Below are 12,655 nucleotides of genomic sequence, written 5' to 3' on the forward strand. Positions count from 1 at the left end.
CTATAGACTGAATGTTTATGTCCCCCCAAATTTATGTTTTGAGCTAACCCTCACTGTGATGGTATTTGGAGGTGGATTACCTTTGGGAGGTAATTAAGGTCATGAGGGTGGAGCCCTCATGAATGAGATCGGTGCCCTTAAAAAACAGACCCCAGAAAACACACTCACCTCTTCCCTCACCTGAGGACACAGCAAGAAGATGGCTCTCACCAGACACTGAATCTACCTGTGCCTTGATCTTGGACTTCCCAGCCTCCAGAACTATGAGAAATAAATTTCTGTTGTTTAAGCCACTCAGTCTATGGCAACCTCTTATAGTAGCTGAAACTAACTGACAGTGGCCCTAGGGGAAATGACTGAAACTCGCACAACCTCAGTTTCTTCATCTGCAAGGTGGGAATACCAACACCTATGTGTTGTGAAGATAAAATAAGGTAAGTTATATACTGTAACTAGCACATAGTAGGTGCTCATTAAACATTCATTCCCTCCCTCCTTCCCTGTTTGGCAACATATATACCTCTCCCCGAACCTCAGTTTCCTCATCCGTCAATTGCACAGGGTCACTATAAGGATCAAAATGTGACAATGCATGTAAAAGTAACTTCATAACAGACAATACATGTTTTTTAAAATTCATTTTTATTTCTATAGAGCTGTAACTAATTGAGACAGAAAATAATCACTGAATACAGGTAGTTAATATTTCCCAAAGAAGATTATTAACACTCTTCTGATAAGCAATGATTTGTCCTGGATGGCTTAAATAATTTATCCATCTGAAGACAGTGGCCTGGCCTTGGTAATCTCTTGAGGCTGTGTCTGCTCCCAGGAGTGTATGATTCTCTTCCAGTCTTACAAAAATCCTGATTCGAAAAGAGAATTGGTCTGGGTTATCAGGGAAGCTTCGAAAGAACAGAACATATTTTGCTGCTTCACAGTTATCACCCCACTCAGAGATAACCACTGTTCATTTTTATAAACATTTTCTGCATAAGATATGTATTAAAATTGTTTTCCCATGAAAGCAGCACATGCTTGTAAAACGTTCAAACAGCACAAAAAGGTATAACATGAAAAATAAAATTTCCCTGATCAACAGTACCACATACAAATACACACAGTCTCCCCAGTCCCACTCCCCAAAGGAAAGTACCATTAACAGATTGTCTGAGATTCTCCCAGGAATTACTTATGCATTTCCTACGCATGTAAAAATGCACCATACTGTATACATATACTGTGCGTATACATATATACATATGCATACACACAAACATACCTGCAGGCATGCATGTACATGCACACACCTTGTGTTTCAGAGAGCCTTAGTCACGTGGAATATCACATGATAGGATGTGACTGGTACCCCTGGAATTGTGCAGAATTTTGCAAAGCAACAACTCCACACACACACACATCTCTTTTTTCAAAAAATACAGAGAGGATAATAGTAAACTGGCTATTTTGTAACCTGCCTTTCTCAACTAATGATGGATCTTAGATGTGTTTTCTTACCAGTGTATAGAAATCTACCTGATTCTTTATACCTGGTCCATAGTGTTCAATTGACAGATGTATTATCATTTATTTAGCCAATTTTTTGACAGGAATTGGGAGCACTCCTCGTTTTTTTTTGCTACTACTAACCATACTGTAATAAACAATTAACCTATTTTAATTATCTGTGTATATTTTACAATGAGCTTAAAGTATATGTGTGTGTGCAGTGTGTGTATATAGCTTTTGTACTTAATAATATGCATTTCATGCATAAATATAGATCTATAGCATAATTTTTTTTTTTTTGGCTGCACGGTGTGGCATGCGGGATCTTAGTTCCCCGACCAGGGAACAAACCCACGTCCCCTGCAGTGGAAGTGCAGAGTCTTAACCACTGGACAGCTAGGGAAGTCCCTATAGCACCATTTTAAGGGCTGTATATTATGTTGTATTAGATGGATGGGACATAATTTGTTTAATGAATACCCTACTGTTGGAGATTTATGTTGTTCCTTATTTTTCACTAGTATTAACAACGCAATGTTAAATATCTCTGTACTTAAATTTTTGTGCATTTGTCAAATTATTTTCATTGGACATATTCCTAGAGGTGAAGTTGCCAGGTCGAGGAGTATGTATATTTCTGAGAGTAGTCATTTCATTTAAAAGGAAAACTGCCAATTCTGTCATGCAGATTTGCTAAACAGAGATCCTCAGATATATAGCCTCAGGAAGAAACATTGATATCACATAGGTCAGTGGTTTCCAAACCTGATGTGGTAGGCAGAATAATAGCCCCAATGATGGCCACATCCTAATCCCCAGAACCTGTGAATATGTTGTTACATGGCAAAGGAAACTAAGGGTACAGATGAAATTAAGGTTGCTAATCCGCTCAATTTAAAACAGGGGGATTATTCTGATTAACCGGAACCCAATGTAATCACAAGGATCTTTAAAAATGGAAGAGGAAGGCAAAAGAAGAGAGTGAGAGGAAGATGGGGCTATGAAATTATGATCAAAGAGATGTAAGATTGCTGGCTTTGAAGGGGAAGGCAGGAGACCATGTGCCGAGGAATGTGGGCAGCCTCTAGAAACTGGAAAGGATAAGGAGACAGATCCTTCCGTAAAGCCTCCAGAAGGAATGCAGACTCGCAGACACCTTGATTTCAGCCCAGTGAAACCCATGTAGAGAGACTTCTGATCTCCAGAACTGTAAAAGAATCAACGTGTGTTGTCTTAAGCCACTAAATTTGTAGTAATTTGGTACAGCAGCAATAGGAAACAGATACACTTGCTTACACCCAAGACTAACAGCAGGGGGTGGGGTGGGGTGGGGATGGGTGGCGGATAGGAGAATGGGGGGGTGTCCTATCCCTAGAGATTCTGATTCAGTAAGTCCAGGGCAGAACTGAGGACTATATCTTTTCACCGTGCTCCCCAGGTGATACAATGCGTCCAGTGGGTACTGATATAGACCACATGGTTCTGCAGAAGTAGCTATCTCCTGCTAAGTAGACAGTCATTTGCTGGCCTGGAGGATGGTCCAGGTAGCTGATTGAAGATGGAGCTGACCTGGAGCTCCAATCTGGCACCAACCTTAACTCCACGTCCACATGACAATGTCAATCAACCTCACTAATCTGACCCCAATCTAACTTTCCAGCTTGATTTTCAACTGCTTATCAACCCAAATGCTCCACTCTAGCCAGACTCGTCTAATCGTCATCTATTCAGCAAGTCTTGAGATTTCTGTGTCTTTGTTCTTAAAATACTGCCCTATTGTCAGCTGGGTCCTCCAGAAAGCAGACTCTGAGAAAGTTAAAGATGTGAGAAGTCTATGGGGGCTTGGTGAGAATCATCTGCAAAAGACAAAAAGGGAAGGAAGCAGAATTGAGCAGGAAGAGACTCAGACTAGGATGCAGATCTGACAAAGTCTCAGTCAATTCAACAGGAACCCTGGACCAAATACTGCCCAATATTTCTGTTCCATGTTGGCCAGGCCCTAGCACCCTTGTCATGCTCAGTCATTGGCCGGGGGCTGCCGACGAAAAGCATGGCTGAAGCAGATCCTATGGTGCTAATGGGTGGAGGCACTCAGCTGACAGCACTTCTTGGAGCTGAATGGCCAACCAATGGCCACCAATTCTTCCTTCTGTTCTTTAGTTTGCCAAACCCTGTCCTTCTTTGAGCCCTACTACGGCGACTGTTGGTAGGTCTTGTCACAACTACTGCATGTATTTCAAAATATAGGCTGTCTGAGCTGGAAATGTCCTCAGGGATCATCTCATTTTACACATAGAGAAATCGAGACCTGGGGGGAGGTGTGTGTGTGTGTGTCTGACTTATTCAAGATGATATGGAAGAACCAGGACTGGAACCCAAGTGTCCTAACATTCAGTTCCGGTTTGCAAGAGCATTAAGAAAAAGCTGATCATTTTGAGAGAGGAGTGGAGGGTCACAGTTTTCACCTAAAAAGTAACTGTAACTGCTGTAAATCAATAGACTCAACTTGCTTCCAAGTATGCCGAATCACTAAAACGAAGGGAAAAAAATAACCAAACTTCTCTTTGAGAAGATCTTTGAGGCTTAGTTTAATCTCAATTAAATTAATAAGAAATAATGATAAAACTGTAATCCTTATGAAAATTCTATAGCCCCGTCCATTTCTATAATCATCACTAATCTATAAAAAATTCAGTGACATACTATTTTAAAATCGTACTAATCTTATTAAAGGAATTGATAGGGACCGTTGCATTATTTTGAAAATACAAATGGTTTACAAAATTATTTTCAATTATGTCAAGCTAGAGAAACAGTTATGGAAAGGGCAGAGACGGTTGTTTATATGGGAGAAAGATGTGATATAAAGATAACTACTGAGCTTTATCTCTGCAGAGGTGACTTTGTTTTCAGTGTTCCACGTGATACTGATTTTTAGAATGGAAAACTGCTTTAACACAAGTCTCAATTGGCTTTGCAAGCAACATCCTTATTTGGAATTCTTTAAAGATAGCCTTTGCTACCAGAAAAAGGGAACTGTCACCTTTTATTGCTTTTTTAGCCCTGGTATCATTCAAGTATGTGAGTTTCCAATGCATTGGAAGCAATTTCCATTCTTTCAGGTTGTAAAGTTCAGGAATGGGTGTGTTTCGGGGGGAGGGGTGGCAGCTGAGTCGATGGGCCACTTGTCATTTTCTTACAACTGTAGAGAAAAATGTGAATGAGGTTTATAGGTGCTAACCCTATTGGGCCTGACTTTCCAGTTTCAAACCTTGATGGATCTGCTAATGCCGCCCCCTCCCCAACTAGCATCTCACAAGATTATCAACTAGGAGTGTAGATGAGGCCCCACAGATAATACATGGGGCTGTGCGTGCATGTGTGTGAGTGCGTGCATTCAGCAAGAGTAAAATGCCAAAGTGAGTCAAAGAAATGCTTTTCAAGTTAGCTTTTTGGAAGTGAGGTGGGAAAGTTAAAAAGGATGGATCTAGAAAGACAGAAACCAAAGTCTAGGATTAAGTAGATGATCTGGGGAGGGATTTACTTGTGTCTCAGAGGAGCAGGGGCCTTTCAGAGGCAGACCTTTTCTTCCCTTTTTATTAACGTGGGAAAATTGATTACTGCTTTCAACTTTATTCAAGAAAGTGCTTCCAGTCTGAGGGATTTGCAGGGAAATATCAGATTACCCAGGCTACACAGAATGCCAGCCCTCTTGGAATCATTTCCCTAAATAGCATATTGAGTTCAATTCTGATGGTGCATGTTATCTTCCAACAGATGAATCTTTCTACAGAGAGCCAAGATAAATACACTTGTATAATGATGTATCCCAAGTGCTAGAATCAACCTCCACCTGAATTTTCCCAACCATCACCTAAAAAAGGACGTAACTTTGAGAGAAAATGTACTGGCTAAGGTTTTTTTTCTCTTAGTAAATCTCAGAAACATATGTAACACGCTGGAAAAATTGCTTGAGACAAGAGAATTATTGTATTATTGCCAAAGTTACCAATTCACTCATGCAAGAGCTATGGTCTTTATTTACATAGCAGATGGGAAAACAAAATATCTAAGAGCCACCCTGATGGTAATCCTTGATAAAAATTATGGTAGAGAGAAAAAAAGAGCCCTGAGATCAGACGTGGGTTCCAGCGCTGGCTCTGACCTTGGGCAGGTCATTGGCCAGCTCTAAGCCTCAGTATCCACATATATTACGTGAAGATAATCATGTCAATGCCAGGGTTGCTGGGAAGTTTGCATGAGATCATGGATGTGAAAGAACTTAGAATTAAGAATAACATAATCCAAAAATTGTCATTTCATCTGAAACAATCTGCATGGAAGTCCTGCTGCAAAGTCTTGGACCCATGTGGGTATCCACACTGGTGGCCCCAACGGTTCTGTGCTAAAAGAGAAAGGTACTATTTTCCCAATGTCACCAACAGTGGAAGAACTACGGGAGAGGTTCCCTGGTGATGGCAGCCAAGCAGGCCCCTGTGGAAGGCTGTCAGGTGCGGATGAGTGCCTGTGGGAGTGGGATGCCAGGGTCCTCCTCCTCAGAGGGGGTATGGCCAGGAAGTCATGGAAGTCCTCTCTAAGAAATGTTCTGGAGACAGAACTTACTCTAGGCCCCGCTTGGGATGGGACAGTTTGCTTACTAACTTGCAAGGTTCTTCTCAGATTGCTCAGCCATTCTATTTGGAATCACTTTTTTGGAATTGAGGGATCAAATTTTCCAAGTGACAGTATCTCATTTGTCAGGGCCAGCCTGAGACATTTTCAGCTTCCTTTCAGACTTGGAGGATGCAGGGAGTGTCCTGCCTCTAGCCACTCTCAGTGGGCCTTGCCAACCCCACTTCCATTTTGCTTTTGGTAGGGGCAGGAGGGAAGATGGCCATAGTCTGGTTAAAGTTAGAAAGCGTCAGGCTGTTCCTGGAACCTCTATTCAGTTGGAAGAGTGGGACAACCCCATTGGGTACCACACAGTCAATCTTGATGTGGAAGACCTGGCTGATGGAGGGTAAGGTGGCTGACTTCTAAGTGGGAAGGCAGTGGGTGTAGGGGGTGTGAGCCCTATGCTCCCCACCCTGAACAGCTCTTTTAGCCATCTTATATGTTTAACAAGTTAAAAAAAAAAAGCCTGCCACAGGCATAGGTGCCAAGGAAAAGGATAGAATTTCAGGGAGAACAGAAAGTTGCTTTGGACTCAGTGCTATTTCGTGGCAGAAAGAGAAAAGGACAGCGATGTCGCTAGGCCCTCTGGATTCATAGTAGAAAACCATAAGCAGGTTTGGAAAAAGGAATTCTCTTCTTTAAACTGAAGTTCAGTAAAAGAACAGACCTTTTCTTCTCTCTGGAGACTGGATTTCTGAAAAATAGGATAAGCATGACGAGGAAGAAGCCTGATTGGGGTCCAAGGAGCCCAGGTTTGAATCCTGACTGACCTTACCACTCCTAGCTGTGTGACCTCGGGCAAGTTACCTAGCCTATCTGAGCCCCACTTTCCTCATCTGGTAAATGGGAATACTAATGATACCTACCTCATATATGAGTTAAACACATGTAAAGCCCTTAGAACAGTGACTGGCACAGATATGCTCAATAAACATTAGCTCTTATTTTGTTAAAGAGGCAGTGTCTTTATATGGAGTAGAGTAGAATTATTGTGTGGTCACACTGCAGCTTAGCTTAGTGGGTAAGACCAAGGACAGAGAAAACTGACTCTGGCACTCACCTTGACTTTGGGCAAGTTACTTAACATCCCTAATGCTCCATGTTCCCATCTGTGAATGAGGATAAAACAGCACCCACGGCGTAGGGAGCTATTGGTTCTTATTTTGCCTCACTTCCATGGTTCTTGTCATTCTCCTCACCTTCTAATGACCTTTAGCTCATGCCACCTCAGCCAGCCATTTGCCATGGTCACATGCTAGACCTTGTCATGGCCTACACAGGTGGTGCCCTTGCCATCTCAATTTCAAACATCTGCTCTCCAACCACCACCTCCCAATATCATTGGCTTAAGTAGTCTTATCACCATATTTTTATATAACCTCATCCTCCAATCCATCAACCTCCCCTACCCAGCACCTTCCACCTGCCTCCATTTCCGTCTTTGAGCAGCTTAGATACCATGGTCCCTTGGTATAATCACTCGCTTGCAAATACCCTCAACTCCTTTTCCTCTTTCTCCATCCATCACGCATACTCATCAAAATCTCAACACTAGATGAGCCTCACCGTCTGCCTTCCCTGTGCATTCCACTAACCCAACAGCAGTAGCAAAAATCACACAAGCCTGTTTCCACTGGAACTCGTGACCTCAGCCTTGATAGTTGATGGAGAAATGAGAAATCATTTGATTAGTACATTTCAGACTGCCCACAAACAAGCCTGCAAATCTACTTGCATCTGTGTCCTTATTCTCCTTCTTTTGTCTGCTTTCAATGGTAGAATGTCTCCTCCTCCTAGTAAACGCAATGCTTCCACACGTCCTGGCCATCTTCTCAGTGACGTCACACATGGAGTTATCCTCATCCTCCTCTGTCATCCATCTCTTCATCTTTGTACAGGCTCCAATAATTGCCTTCTTTTACAGAAAAAAAAAACGGCCCTCTCCACCCTGCTAGTCTCCGTAGCTACTACCTTATTTCTATTCAATGCCCTCAATGCTAAGCTTCTCCAAGAAGCTACTGGCATTCACTGTCTCCACTTTCTCATCTCTTGTTCCCTCTTCAACCCACCTCATGTGGCTTCTGTTCACCTACTATAATGAAAAATTCTCTTAACTAGGCTATCAAAATCTCTGGTGCCACATCCAATCGAAATTTCTCTGGGCTTCTCTTATTTGATTTCTCGGAAGCCTTTGACACAGTTGATCACGCTGTTAGGAAACTTTCTCCTCTTTGAATTTCTGTCACACCACTCTCCTGGCTCTCCTCCCACCCAGGGACTGCTCCTTCTCAGTATTGTCTGCTGGGTCCTTGTGTCCGCAACTTCTAAATATGGGCACACTCCAGGACTCTGTCCTCTGCCCTTCTCTCTTCTCTGCCTGGGTGATCATTCAATGGCTTCCAATGTCATTTTTATACTAATCAATCTCAAAAGTTCACCCAATATATACACAACTCCACCCTTATATACACAACTGTTGAAGAGGGATATCCACTTGCATGTCTTATAGGCATCCAGACTGAATGTGGCCAAAACAGAGTTGTGTTCTCCTACAATCTTCCTCATTTCCATACACGTACCAGTATCTACCCAGTTGCTCAAGCAGGAAACCGAAGAGCTAAACCCCCCAAATAGATCTCAAATACACTAACTTCATTCGGTCTCCACTGCTGCCATTGATCGAGGCTACTAGCTTATGCTTCTGGCCTCCTAACTGGTCCCTTTGTTCCCATCCCTGTCTTTCTCCAATCTATCCTCTCTACAGCAGCCTCTGTGGCCTTATTAAATGCAAATTGGACCACACTTGAAACCCTTCCATGGCTCATTGAGTCACTTAAAAGAGAAAATCCAACCTCCCACCATGACCCAGAAGGCTCTGTGTCAACCGGCCCCTGTTCACCTCTGCAGGCTGTGCTCTGGCCACATGGATGTTTCTCCCATTCCTCACTCATTTCCTGGCCTGGGCAGGGCAGCTCCCTCCATCTTCACCCCAGCTCTTCGTAAAGCTCACCTCATCTCTCACTTCATTCGGGTACCTCCTCACACATCACTTCCTCAGAGAAGCCTCCCTTGACCACTTTATCCAAAGCTGGCCTCCATCTTTCCCTATTTCAACACTTGGTATGTTTCCTTCATACTTACCATAATTTGCAAATATTTTGTTTTGTTCTTTTTTTGTTTTTGTTTTTGTTTTTTTTTTTTGGGTGGAATCTGCCTTCCCCACTAGACTAGTAACTCTGTGAGAGCAGGGACCAAGACAGTTTTATACACTATTAGATTTATACATGTAAATAAAAGAGCAGCGTATCTGGCAAATAGCCATATTAATGTTATTATTATCTGTAGACATTGAAAGAATATACAATGAATCAGTGTCTATTTATACAGATTAAAAAACATCAAATTCACTAAAAATTTTGGCACCACAGTTTTGGGGAGTCCCCTCCAGAAAGGTCTCTCCAGCTACCCTTCCAGCAGATTGCTCTTGTCTCCCCATGGTCTCTGCCTCATGGATGTGTGATACCCACACGAGGGCTAGGCCATATTGGAGGGGTAGGAGGGGACTTGGTTTCCTTCCTTTGACAAATATTTATCTGGAGCCTCACAGAGGAAATGTTTCAGAACTACCAAAATCCCTCCTGAAAGGTTTATCCAGCTCACTTCAAAATCAGGTGAATATATGCAATTCCCTGGCAGACCAGTGGTCAGGACTCGGCACTTTCACTGCCAGGGCCCGGGTTGGATCTTTGGTCGGGGAACTAAGATCCCACATGGCGTGCAGCAAGAAAAAGAAAACCAACCCCCCCCTCAAAAAACAAACCCCCTCCCCAAATCAGATTAATACAAAATATATGAAGAATCAAACATAGTCGACTGAGTCCCACGCCAAAGCTACCCAACCAGGAAGTGATGGCAGAATCTGGCTGTTTCACGAGCTCTCCTGTGGTTCTCGGCATCAGGCAGGACAGGGAGACTGGCTGTGTGCTCTTAAGAACATGGGCCTTGAGGGGATTTCCTGGTCCTTTTATTCACCTAGGAAGTCACCCCCTTCCCAGTCCCTCTGCCCAGAGCCACAGAGGCAGGATAGCCAACGTGGGGGAGGAGCTGTTGGCATAGCCAGGTACCCATTCCCCACCTCCTGTCAACTACTCTCCGCATGAAAGGCTTATCTCTTTGGCCCTTTCTCACAGTAATACTGCTCCTTTGCATGCTTTCCAAGCCTTCTGCCTCCCCTCTGCTCATTCCAGGACAGTGTCCTGGCCACAGGTGGACAGTGAACCCATATACAGTGAAATGACCATACCAGTTGCTAATCTTCACTATTGTACAGTTGATTTAAGTTGGAATTGTTTTTGATGATTTATGTTTAGTGTAATTTACGATATTGATGATTATATGACACTGAGAGCAGAGAGATAATACCTCTGCTGCTTGCTGCTGTGTGATCTTAAGGCAAGCCCTTTCACCCATTTGAGACTCAGTCTCCTCAACTATAAAATGGGTATTCATTCATTCATTCAATCCCTATTTATTGAATACCTCTTGTGTGAGGCCCCTAGGATGTCCTCATACACGTATCACAAGTTCATTGTGAGGACTGAGCGGGATGCCATGTGTGGTATCTGGCTCATAGCCACCACCTATATGTGGTGTTGCTGTTAATTTGGGCCTATGAACAATTGAAAGCATCAAGTTTTTAGTCATTCTAAGGCCTACAATTTTAAAGCGTATAAACTCTTAACAAGTACTTAGGAGACTTGATAGTCCTGATTTCATTCGTTACAAGGTCAGCAGAGGTCATCCCCTTGGGCAGAGACTTCCAAGAAGCCTGACGAAGCCATGCTACCCTAAATCTAACTCCTCACTTGGGCATGGCCAATTCCTCCCTGAGGGTGATTTGTGGTTTGTTTGTTTCTATTTTACACAACGATGTCAAAAAGAATTAATTTGTACTCTATTAGCAGATAGATTTTTACCATTTCCTTTTTCAATGTTCTTTTATTGTTTCCAGCATCTATGCGCTCATTCATTTGACGCACATGTACTGAACTCTGTGCCAGGCACGGCCGCAGGTGCTGGGGATGGGGCAGTGCACCCCTCAAAGTCTCGGCCCTCAAGGAGCGGACGTTCTAGGGAGGCCGATATATCATGCTCACCCCCACTCCACACCAAAGTGTAAAGTGCTTGAGACCCAGGGCCGTGGTGGCAGCTCTTCCCTGGATGCCTCTCAAACACACAGCACGAGAACAGCTGAAGGCACCTGGGATGCCCTCCCAAAAGGCACTTTTTGCTGCTTCATGGTGTGCCGGGCTTACAAGAGAGAATTTCCATTAGAATGTAAATTCTAAGCATCTACATATATTATTTCAATTAATCCTCACAGAAACCTGATGAGGTGGGCATTATTTTCATCCGTGGTGAAGTTCCTGAAGCTAGGAAGTAATGAAGCTGGATTCGAACCCAGGCCATGAAAATCTTCATGTCAACCCCGAGATTGTCTTCATTTGGCAGTTCTTACCGACACCACTTTCAAATTGAGCGATGGGCCCAGAGTCCTAGCCTTTGGTATCAGGTGGCATTTTCTCTGATTGCAGAGTCCTGGGGTGGCCCTATGTTCTAGGCTGAAAACTGAACATCTGGGAAAGAGCAGACTAACCCTCATGAATTTGTTCATTTTCCTGCATCACCTTGGTTACCTCGCTTCAATCCAGCTCAGATAAAAGAACTCAATAGAATTGCTTTTATAGCCAAATTAGAAAACGGTGAAAACACTTTACAAGATAACAAGTGCATGGGCTCTTTGAGACCAAAATGAAACCAATTCTAGGGGTGAAAATACTAAACCACAGAAATGAGGGTCATTTCAGTTGCTGGAGATCCTGGTTTCTATGCTAGAAGTTTGTTCTCAGGATACAGAGACATGCTATTAAAGGCAGAAGCGGATACTTACTTTCAACTGCAAGGCTGGTAGTGGCCTGTCCACCATCAGGGGGGAAATAGATTTTCTTAGCTAGGAAAGAAGAAAACATGGTTGGGAATGAAATCAAGGACTGGGTTAGAAAGTGCCCAGTAGCCCCCCAGAGACCCAAATCGCCTGGTCCTCAATTTCTAGACACCTGACATATTTTCTTTTATCAGATGCTACAAAAACAGAGACGCTTCTGTTTTGAAGGCCCTTTGGGTTTTATTCCCATCTTACAGGCAGTGCTTCTGACCAAGGGTTGACTTCCTCAACAGATCCTGTACCATCGTTCACCAATTAATACAACAGATATCTGCATTAGTAGGAGAGTGTGAAGAGTTGGTAGCAGTCGAGACTCCAGTGATCAACATTTCTTTGAGAATGTGTCCAGAACTTTTGGGAATAGGATAATGCCTGCTTGTGGCTCTGCCAGGATGTGCCTGGCATGTAGTAGTTGCTCACTAAATCTTTGCTGAATTGGATTTGAACTGCATAGGCTTGTTATGTTTG

At 43.2% G+C, this 12,655-nt stretch overlaps 1 protein-coding gene across 2 annotated transcripts in view; it reads right to left on the reverse strand.

Moving 5' to 3' along the window:
* Positions 1-733: 733 nt before the first annotated feature.
* VGLL1 (vestigial like family member 1) overlaps positions 734-12,655 on the reverse strand; it is a 30,567-nt gene continuing 18,645 nt past the window's right edge. The window contains exons 1-2 of one of the 2 annotated variants that reach the window (XR_009050466.1): positions 12,134-12,185; positions 734-866 (exon numbers count right to left, since the gene is read on the reverse strand). Coding sequence is in view for 1 of the 2 variants with exons in the window: in XM_057719198.1 (XP_057575181.1) it covers positions 6,834-6,877; positions 12,134-12,193 (104 nt within the window). In the remaining variant the exon portion in view is untranslated. Of the gene's footprint in view, positions 867-6,833; positions 6,878-12,133; positions 12,194-12,655 lie in introns of those variants that run through there. The other variant, XM_057719198.1, reaches the window with a different exon arrangement.

This window comes from Hippopotamus amphibius, chromosome X, assembly GCF_030028045.1.
Source record: "Hippopotamus amphibius kiboko isolate mHipAmp2 chromosome X, mHipAmp2.hap2, whole genome shotgun sequence".
NCBI lineage: Eukaryota > Metazoa > Chordata > Mammalia > Artiodactyla > Hippopotamidae > Hippopotamus > Hippopotamus amphibius.